Source organism: Sinocyclocheilus anshuiensis, unplaced genomic scaffold (assembly GCF_001515605.1).
Source record: "Sinocyclocheilus anshuiensis isolate Anshui unplaced genomic scaffold, SAMN03320099.WGS_v1.1 scaffold492, whole genome shotgun sequence".
NCBI lineage: Eukaryota > Metazoa > Chordata > Actinopteri > Cypriniformes > Cyprinidae > Sinocyclocheilus > Sinocyclocheilus anshuiensis.
Genome location: NW_015558605.1, coordinates 592038 through 602811, shown reverse-complemented (window position 1 = coordinate 602811; position 10774 = coordinate 592038). Strand labels below are relative to the sequence as shown.

At 34.7% G+C, this 10774-nt stretch overlaps 1 protein-coding gene across 1 annotated transcript in view; it reads left to right on the top strand.

Annotated features, from left to right (window-relative positions):
- LOC107680187 (gastrula zinc finger protein XlCGF57.1-like) overlaps positions 1 to 7538 on the top strand; it is a 964523-nt gene extending 956985 nt beyond the window's left edge. The window contains exon 3 of the mRNA XM_016475973.1: positions 7042 to 7538. Within this exon, the coding sequence (XP_016331459.1) occupies positions 7042 to 7530 (489 nt within the window). The 3' untranslated portion in view covers positions 7531 to 7538. The remainder of the gene's footprint in view (positions 1 to 7041) is intronic.
- The last annotated feature ends 3236 nt before the right edge of the window (positions 7539 to 10774 follow it).

The following is a 10774-nucleotide window of genomic DNA, read 5'->3' as shown; positions in this document are numbered from 1 at the left end:
CTATTGCCCTACACCAACCCTACCCCTAAACCTACCCCTTACAGGAAACTTTGTGCTATTTCAGATTTTCAATACACTCCATTCTGTGTGATTTATAAGCGTTTTGAAAAGTGGGGACATGGGGTAATGTCCTGAAAAGTCACCTTCTCCTTGTAATACCTATGTCATACCTTTGTCGTTATACAAATTTATGTCTTCATTTGTCACAAAAACGCACGCGCACACACACACACACACACACACACACACAATAACTAACCTATAGTCTAACATTCATATGAATCCTAATATAGTTGAATTTTTTTAATAACTACATTAATTGCTATAGAGTAATTCGATCATCAACATTTCACAGTTTTCATGTACAGAAACTGACAATGATCATAAAACTTTCAAAAAGAGCAATATTTCTTGTGTTAGATTTCATAAATATATCTATATTCACATTTATCATTAGATTAGAAATTTCCCAAGTTTTGCTGATGCAAACTTATTTCTACTCTTCTTAATCTTTGGCAAATCAAATCTGTTAGTCACTTTGTTAAAATATACTGAATCAGCGATGGCTGGAGTTACATTGATCCGATAATGAGCCACGTTAGCCATTAATATAGTGAATTATGAATCAAAATTAACACTTAAAACATTAAATATTGCTTTGTGTGTGCGCTTTATTTGAAGATGTTTTATGGTCATTCTTTCTGTAAAACTGTAACATATTAATGCAATGTACTGTATGTAGTTATCAGAAATGGTGCTGTAGATCAGTTATTTACAGTAGAGTTTGTTTTTGTATTATGTTTTATACGTATTGTGAGAAATAACATTCTTGTTTTTCTACTGAGAATGTTTATAGGCTTTCATCATATATCCCGACTCGTTCTAACAGAATAAAGTGAGATGATCTGCTGATGATCGAGTGTTGATTGAGGCTCATCAATATTAACAGCTGCTGAAAACACTCTTTATTTCATGACAATAGTCCTGTTTGCACCTCATTTATTAAGCTGATGTCTTCAGATCTCCTGTAAATTGCCACTTTAAGCTGGTTTGGCATCAACATTATGGTTGCCACCTTCAACGAGGCAAAATAATAAAAGAACATGAAAACAAAACAAAAATCTGTAAAAGGCTTGTAACTGATTATTTCAACACACGACAACTTGACAGCTCAACCATAAACCACGAGAGAACATGAGATCGAGTACGTGAACTTGCAACAGAACACATTAGTATTATTGTACATTTGATTCTTTTATTTCTTTCTAAAGAACTCTTCTGTATATGTTGGTGTGCCTTAATCAGATTCTGAACCAGTAATCACATTTTTTACTTATTTAGAACTTACGATTCAAATTATTGCGTAATTATTTGTTCCATTTTAATTTAAATAATTTCACACTTTTAAAACCTTAAATAATATTTATTAACGATAAATCAATTAATTGTAATATATGTATTTATCTGTCTAATAATGCCTACAAATATAATAGTTAGCTCTGACGATATATTATATTAGGAGATTATCCAAAGTAAAAATAATACTAACAATAGGCCTATACTTTTAAAAGCTCGGATGTATGTAAGTATGAAGTTCAGCGTGAGGAAATGAAATGCTTCTCTGCAAACAGTGCAGTTCACCCGGTTATTTACATCTCAGTTTATGCTTTCAATTGTTTTATTTATACTATTTATACTTGGAAGAATTTAGATTACATTATTATTTTCTGTTGTCTATTACTACAAAAATACCTCAGTGACCTCAGTGATGTATTTTTGATTTTGGCAGATCAGCTCCTCCCACTCTGGAATTCGTCATCAGTGAAGCTCCTCCCACTCTGAAATTCATAATCAGTGAAGCTCCTCCCACTCTGGAACTCATCATCAGTGAAGCTCCTCCCACGCTGGAATTCATCATCAGTGAGATCATCAGGAAGAGCTGAAATCTGTAAAGACTGAGTTTATTAAAGAGGACAGAGAGAAGATGAGAGATCCAGAGCCCTGCAGAATCAAACACACTGAAGAACAAACAGGTTGGTGTTTATTCTTGATTTCTCATTCATTCATGTTATAAAGATGTAAGCACTTCATCAGATTTAGATAAACAGTTAAACTATGAAATGGGTACAAAATGTTGTTTTTGTGGGGATTTTAACAAAAGATCTGTAATGGGAGGTTTGAGAAACATCAACATCAGGTCAGACTTAGTTTACCGCTTTTATTTTATATATATTTTATATCTGGTTCACAATTCTTTGCAAACAAACCACAATTATTTGATTCTTTTATTTCTTTCTAAAGAACTCTTCTGTATATGTTGGTGTGCCTTAATCAGATTCTGAACCAGTAATCACATTTTTTACTTATTTAGAACTTACGATTCAAATTATTGCGTAATTATTTGTTCCATTTTAATTTAAATAATTTCACACTTTTAAAACCTTAAATAATATTTATTAACGATAAATCAATTAATTGTAATATATGTATTTATCTGTCTAATAATGCCTACAAATATAATAGTTAGCTCTGACGATATATCATATTAGGAGATTATCCAAAGTAAAAATAATACTAACAATAGGCCTATACTATTAAAAGCTCGGATGTGTGTAAGTATAAAGTTCAGCGTGAGGAAATTAAATGCTTCTCTGCAAACAGTGCAGTACTTCATCAGATTTAGATAAACAGTTAAACTATGAAATGGGTACAAAATGTTGTTTTTGTGGGGATTTTAACAAAAGATCTGTAATGGGAGGTTTGAGAAACATCAACATCAGGTCAGACTTAGTTTACCGCTTTTATTTTATATATATTTTATATCTGGTTCACAATTCTTTGCAAACAAACCACAATTTTTATTACATTTCTCAATATAGTTTACAACATTGCGTTTTTTGTTGTTGTTTTTTTTTTCAGTTATAAACCGTAAACACCAGAATGTATCAAGTAATGACTAAAGCAAAATCTGATTTATAGTTAATAAATGTGCATTTCACATAAATTCTAGAAGTTCTTTATAGTTATGGAGATTATTCTTCTCACAGTAACCTTGGTAACCATGTTAATGAATGTGATCAGCACTGCACAGTTTGTGTGAAAACTGAGACAATGGATCAATTTCTTGTCTTTCCATTGTGCTGAAAACAAGAGCCCAGATGATTTTAAAGGGGGGAAATTATGTCATAAGTGACTGTGTAATTAAGTACTTTGATCTGCTGAGATATGGACGAACACAGACACCCTACTGAGTGAAGTTTAGAGATGCTATGTCTGCAGACGGTGTGTCCTTTCCCACAGTCTCCATCCAAACTCCCCAAGTCTCTGATCCTGGTCAATGCGGAGTCCAGTTGTCCAATGTTTGTCTTTGTCTGAGCAGCTAGATCAAGTCAAGTCACCTTTATTTAAACATTTAAGTACGTAAGGAAATGCTGTGAAAGGCTGAGGGGGATTCTGTGGCTTGAACTGAATGTCTTCCTTACACTCAGCATTATTTCAGTGCCAGCTATTTAGGGCTACAAGATTTGGGTAAAAAAAATCCAATTGCGATTTGCTATTTAAAAAAAAAAAAAATATATATATATATATATATACTGTACATATATACATACACAAATTAAATATCTTACCCATAGGCGGAGGGTGAACCAACTGCAGGGTAAGGCTGAAGTACTCTATAATGTATATAACTACACACATCATAAACCCATCTGTTTAGACAAGTACCACGGAATAGTTTAATATGACGGAAGTTGATCACAATTCAGGAAAAACATTCTAATTCTAACACAGGTATTCACATTTTCACAGGTATTCAAACAGCGAGTAAATGATAGAGAAAGCCAGCAAAGAACATTTACATGAAAGATCACTGACTTCAGTCTAGCCAGAGTTTAAGCACTCAAAACCCGTTTGAAGCTGCGCGTACACTTTATCATAAATGAATATCTTGCTTGCATCGTGCATACATCTGCACTTTGTTGCTTATAATGGGAGAATTTGCGAGTTGCAGTCAGAATTTGTTCAAAACTTCAGTGTTTCAGCGATGGCTCATCTGAACGCTTCTGATTGGACATTGCATTCCTAAGCTCAACACAATCATGTGTGATTGGTTATAATATGCAATGCTGTAAAAACGCGTAAAAAGAAATATGATGCAACATGAGCAGGTCTAAATTTAATACAGCAATGAACACTTTTTATTTAATTAAAATTTTCACTATTTTCATGTTTTAAGTATTATAGTTTATTGTAAAACCATACCATTTATTGTTTTTCCTTTTTTTTTGTTGTTGTTGCTTGTTTTTGCTTTTCACGATACAAATAGTTGCAAAGCAACTTTGCAGCAAATTAAGTTTCTACAATATTTAGTGGTAGCTTATCAGTTAATGTACATATGGCAGAAATGTACGGAAAAATCAATTAAAGACAATCAAACAGACGATGAACACTATTAACAGCAATTATTATATGATGCAATCGAACTCATAGCAAAATTTGGTAGTTCTAGTTTTTCTGTGCACAAATTTTACATCGATACTTCAAATATCGCGAAACACTAGTTTAGAAACACTTTTTGTTGAGAAAAGGGCTTTAATGCAAATAGATGTGTTGTTGCATTAAATATATTATATTCAATTGATTAAACTGTATATAAAGTTATTTTATAACTACTGGAATAAGACGTGTTACCTCTCAAACATCATTCGTCTTTATTTTTGTTGTTTTGTCTATTGTGTTTTTAATTGTCTTTATTGGATGTTCATGTTATTTTATAACTAATAAGTTCAAATTTAAGTTTTGCTTAGAAGATGAAAAAAGTCAAATTGCATTCTGCAATTTGAAAAAAAAAAAATGATTCAACTTGGTAATTTAGTAATAGGACTATTATTTGTGAAAATAGCAGTAAACTGGCGAATTCCAATTGCCTCGTTACTCTCTGCACTTTACCAATATTTGGGATGCGAAAGATACATCAGGCTATGCATGTGAAAAATAATTCGATCTTCAATAATAAACAGCTTATAAATGAAAGCTGCCTAATGTTAGCGAGTGAAATGTGGATCCAGGAAGAGGTAAAGGACTGTGCAAGCTTTGGGATGCTGATGGAAGTGATCTACTGCATCTTTGCTTTGATAATATTATCATATTTTGATAATATTACAATTCGATAATTGTGTCATTGATTTAATATATTTAATACTTCTCACTACCGAAATGTGTGATTTGTATTTATGTTTTAAAAATAATTATAGGAAGATCAATGTACCTAATTTTTGGAAAGTTTCAGAGATGTTTAAATGATTAACCGCGATTAATCGCATCCAAAATAAAAGTTTTTGTTTCCGTAATATATGTGTGTGTACTGTGTATATTTATTATGTATATATAAATACACACACATGCACATATATATTTAGGAAGAATATGTTATGTTTATATATTAAATATATTTATATATAATATAAATATATGCATGTAAATACATGCACGTATATATTGTGAAAATATTTCCATGTGTGTGTATTTATATATACATAATAAATATACACAGTACACACACATTAAGTAAAACAAAAACTTATTTTGAATGCGATTAATTGTGATTAATCGTTTGACAGCACTAACTGAAAGGCATCGTGTCCCTTTAGGGGCTCCGTAATCTAGCGCATATTTACATAGAAAAACTAATTAAAAAGCAGCGGAGCTTTGTAAACAGGTCAGAGTAATCATGTCATCTCCTTAAGAACGATATGATTGCGAGAACAAATTTACCGAGATTTTTGAAAAGGTCCTGTTCACACATGATCTCTTAACGGTAACTTACCAGTAATTTATGTGTGAAAGGGGCTAAACTCTTCCTCTGCATATGCTGTGAATTTGAATTGCTTAACGTTCATCTGGGAAAACAAGTGTGCATTATCTCACTAGATTTTCAACGTAAATCATTTGTAAACCTTTGCCAACACCGGAGAATACATCAACCTATGCCTAAATATGCCATTTATTGTACATCGCGATTTCAAAATAAAAGTTTCTGAGTTTGCATGTGGCCAAATATTAAAATGTAATGGATTTAAACATCGTTTAATCACGCCGTAAAGTGAACCGTCACCAGGCCGTTGGCGCCCTCTGCAGGTATTTGTTATAATACATAATGTACTTAAGTCGGTTATGTTCATATTATTTATAGGCATATTACATTATTGTTATTATATTACAGTGTTGTTCAATAAAACCATATAATTATTTGGTTTTCATACTTTTTTATTTGAGCCAATTATTATTGCCTCATCGTTAGTTTATATATAAATAGTCATACTAAAGCCTGGTTTTCATTTAGGTCTGTTTGTGTTACTAAAAAATATCTGATTACTCTATTGTCAAAATAATCAGTAGATTACTTGATTACCAAAATAATCATTAGTTACAGCCCTAGATTAGTTAAAATATTTCAAAATACAACTGCATTGTTTTACTTTTTGTAACTAAGACAAATATTTTGTCAATGAAAATTTCTTAAAAATAGTATTAAAACTCGTTCTCGTTCTAGTGAACCAAGTATCTGTATTTTGTCTCATCTCGTGAGCTAAGTGTGTCACACCCCTAGTGTCGATAAGCAGTGATATAGATCATAATTTTCCAAGTGTATGATATAGCTTTCATTCTTCAGGTCAACCATATATTCACAGAAAAAAATCAGTTTGAGTAAGGAAAGCGATAACTTTGCCATAGTATCCTTTCAAATGTTAAAGTTGCCACAGTCAATGCATTTTTTGCATGTGCTTTCATGTTCCTGATATTGAATTATTTAGATTTACTGAAAATGAATGTAAACTTTTTTTCATTTCAGACCTGATGGAAGAGAGCGAGGAGAGTGAAGAACTGAGTGAAGTGGAGGAGAAACATCATGACAAACCTGGAGGAAAACCTTTGAGTCGCTCGAAGACTGAAAATACATTTTTAAAGAAAAGAAGAGCCAAGAAATCTTTCACCTGCACTCAGTGCGGGAAGAGTTACACAACCAAACATAATCTTGAGCTTCACATGAGAGTTCACACGGGAGAGAAGCCGTTCACGTGTGATCAGTGCGGGACGAGTTTCACACAAAAAGGAAACCTTAAAGGACACATGAGAGTTCACACGGGAGAAAAGCCGTTCTCGTGTGATCAGTGCGGGAAGAGCTTCTCAACCAAACGTAATCTTAAACTTCACATGAGAGTTCACACCGGAGAGAAGCCGTTCACGTGTGATCAGTGCGGGACGAGTTTCACACAAAAAGGAAACCTTAAAGGACACATGAGAGTTCACACGGGAGAAAAGCCGTTCTCGTGTGATCAGTGCGGGAAGAGCTTCTCAACCAAACGTAATCTTAAACTTCACATGAGAGTTCACACCGGAGAGAAGCCGTTCACGTGTGATCAGTGCGGGACGAGTTTCACACATAAGCATCATCTTGAGCGTCACAGGAGAGTTCACACTGGAGAAAAGCCCTTCACATGTGATCAGTGCGGAAATAATTTCTCATAAAAACAACGTCTTGAGGATCACATAAGAATTCATACTGGAGAAAAAACATTCACATGCCATCAGTGTGGGAAGAGCTTCAAGCTATCATCATACCTTCATGCTCACATGAGGATTCACACAAGAGATATTATGTACCCGTGTGATCAATGCGGCAGAACGTTTCTTTGGGCATCAGACCTGAAGAAACACCTGGCAGTTCATACGAAGGAGAAGCCACATTCATGTTCTGAATGTGGAAAGAGTTTTCCACTGCTGCAAAGTTTACAGAAACATGAGAAAATGCATGCTGATGTGAGAGACTACATGTGCTTTGAGTGTGACAAGACTTTTACTTCAGCGAGCTGTTTAAACCTGCACCAGAGGATCCACACTGGAGAGAAACCTCACAAGTGTTCATACTGTGACAAGAGATTCAGTCTGTCAGGAAATCTGAAACGACATGAGAGGATCCACAGCGGAGAGAAAGCGTACACATGTGATGTTTCGCTTTTAAAAGTCACCTGAAGATACACATGAAGATCCATGCAGTGGAGAAACCACTGCGAACCGTGTGAGGAGAGGTTCATCCAGTTATCTTCTTCATTCATTCATACAAAACAGACAATCACAGTCTGAAATCACTGTAAGCTGTTCATCTTTATGTAAGTCTCTTCTGAGTAAGTTAGATTCCTTTCAGTCACACTGAGCAACAGGACGTTTTGTTGTTTGCTTGATATCTGCTTTAATCTTTTAACATTGTTATGAGATACTGAGACATAATTAAAAGAAAGTATCTCATTATTGTGAGAATGTATCTGATTATTATGGGATGTACTGCATGTTATTATGAGAAAGTATCTCATTATTACCATTATTATTTGAAAGTATTTCATTATGTAATTAATTTTCTGAAATGAAACTATTATTTCATATAGTTGACTGATGACAAATATGATGCAGGATAACAACTCCATAAATGCAGTTATACCCTAAAATGGGTATAATTGACTAAATATATAATTAGTCTTAGTACTTGGTGTATAAACTGAAATATTTATCTCGCATCATATCTATTAAAAATGAAATGTTTGTTTTTGGCAGAAGATCCAGAAATCAATCAGAGATCACAGCAGAAGGAGAGCAGAATGAAATCTGATTCAGAATCTGCGGAATGAAACGTCATGATTCTGAAGAACAAACAGATCGGTGTTTATTCTTCATTCCTCATGCTGAAGAAGCCTGTGCTGTGTAGGAAACAATGCGACTGTTGGCAGATTACATTAAAAGCCTAAACTATGTAGAGTTTCATGACCAAATTAGTGATGTATTACACAAATCATCTTCATGACGTTAAAATAGATCATAATCGTGCACAGCAGTTGTCGAGCAGATTTGTTGGATTAAAATGACTAGTGAACTCGTCAGTGATCTTGACTTTTGGGTTTTCATCACTTTTCATTTCACGTTTGTCTCTCATTTGAAATGATTTAATGTTTCTTTTAGACCTGATGGATGTGAACAAGAATCTGTCACCTGCCTTCAGTGTAAAAAAAAAAGATTGCAGTGTGAATCAAGGCTAAATGAGAGTTCACACTGGGAATTTCGCTCTGAAATCACATCTGCCTTCTCGTTCTGATAATTAACGGTGAGCAGTGCAGTGAAGTGTTTCACTGAGCATCAGTCCTGAAGAAACACCCGAAGATTCACGCGAGGAGAAGACTCATTCGTAATATTACAGCAGAAAAGACACGGCGGTGTGTGTTTAACTGCTGGAAGTCTTTTACTACAGATGATGATCTGAAAGAACACTAGAAAATTCACACTGGAAAAACTTTCAGGGAGCTGAAAAAGAGGCCATGACACTTTTAAGAGACGTGAATCTGATAGTATTTTTAAAGGTGGGGTAAGTGATTTGAAATCACCAAAACAAACACGCCCCTACCCCAAAAGTGTCTCGCCCCTATTTTGATAGCTCCACCCCACACATACGTACACAACCCAGGCAACGGATTAGTTCTGTGAAACAAAGCAAAACTGCTGCTGCGTTCTATTCATGACGTATTGACACAAATTTCAAATGATTTTCAATGTTGGCTTTGTCGCGTCCAGTGTACTAGACAGACTTTAGCTGTTGCGGCGCAGGCACAGTGTTACTCATCTATCGAGAAGAAACAAAGCAACCTCGGCGTCCGATCGCAGGCCTTCCGCTCCTTGAGTTCTCTCCAGCGCTGGAAAGCTGATCCCATATTTACACGGGTCCTACTTCTTGCCGTAAGCCTTCTTTTGTTCCGCAGACGTTTTCCTCTTTTGTTTTTTTTATCCGCCATCTCTATCTTTCTGTCGCTCGGCTCTGCTAATGTCCGTCCCGTGCACTGAACGCTCTCTCCTCCACATCATGAGTAGACACGCCCCTTGCTGCTGATTGGCTACGAGTTTGTTTTGCTATTCGGCCCGAATCGGTTTCCTAAAGTGTTTTTGAAAAATCGCTTACCCCACCTTTAACTTGTTCTTCATTAGAACATCTAGTTTCTCTTCCACTTCTACTCTTCCATGCAAATGTAAAATATACATTCATGTAGCTTTGAAACCAGACACGTTGCTTCTCTTCTCTTTAGATGCTTTGACTCTCTAAGATCTCTCAGTAGAGAGATCGGTCTCATTCATTTTCAATTTTTGTATTTGCTTCCGAGTAATAATTGATTAAATTCAATACTCATTTTATCTTATTGTTATTGTCTGTTTTTATTTTCTGCTGATTCTGCTTGCATTCGTCACATCGGTGGTTCAACCATACTGTTATGAAGCTACGAGAATATTTTTTTTGCACAAAGAAAACACTGTGACCTACTGTAGTGCTTCACTGGGTAGTGAATTTTGCTTTCGCCAACCTAGGGAGGCGAAATAGTGTAGTGATGGGTACTCGCGTCACCAATGACGTTATGATATTTGGATCACGTGTCACTTAAGGTGTGGTTATGAGTACATCACATAAGAAAGATTGGTGGGATCTCTAACTTGTAGAACCTCTTTCTGTATCATCAACACAAGGAAGACACAAGTGTAATAAAATAGATTTATTAACAAAAGATAGACAAGAGTAATCAACAACTACTAAATGAATATCATGAATACAATAGGAATAAAGTGCATAAGATGCATAAGATTATGTTGGGTGTTGCAATGCCAGAGCTACGTTATCTGGAAAGATAAACTGTTGCTACTCTGAAACAAATAAGGTGAGGAACCTTATTATGCATGAAACAAA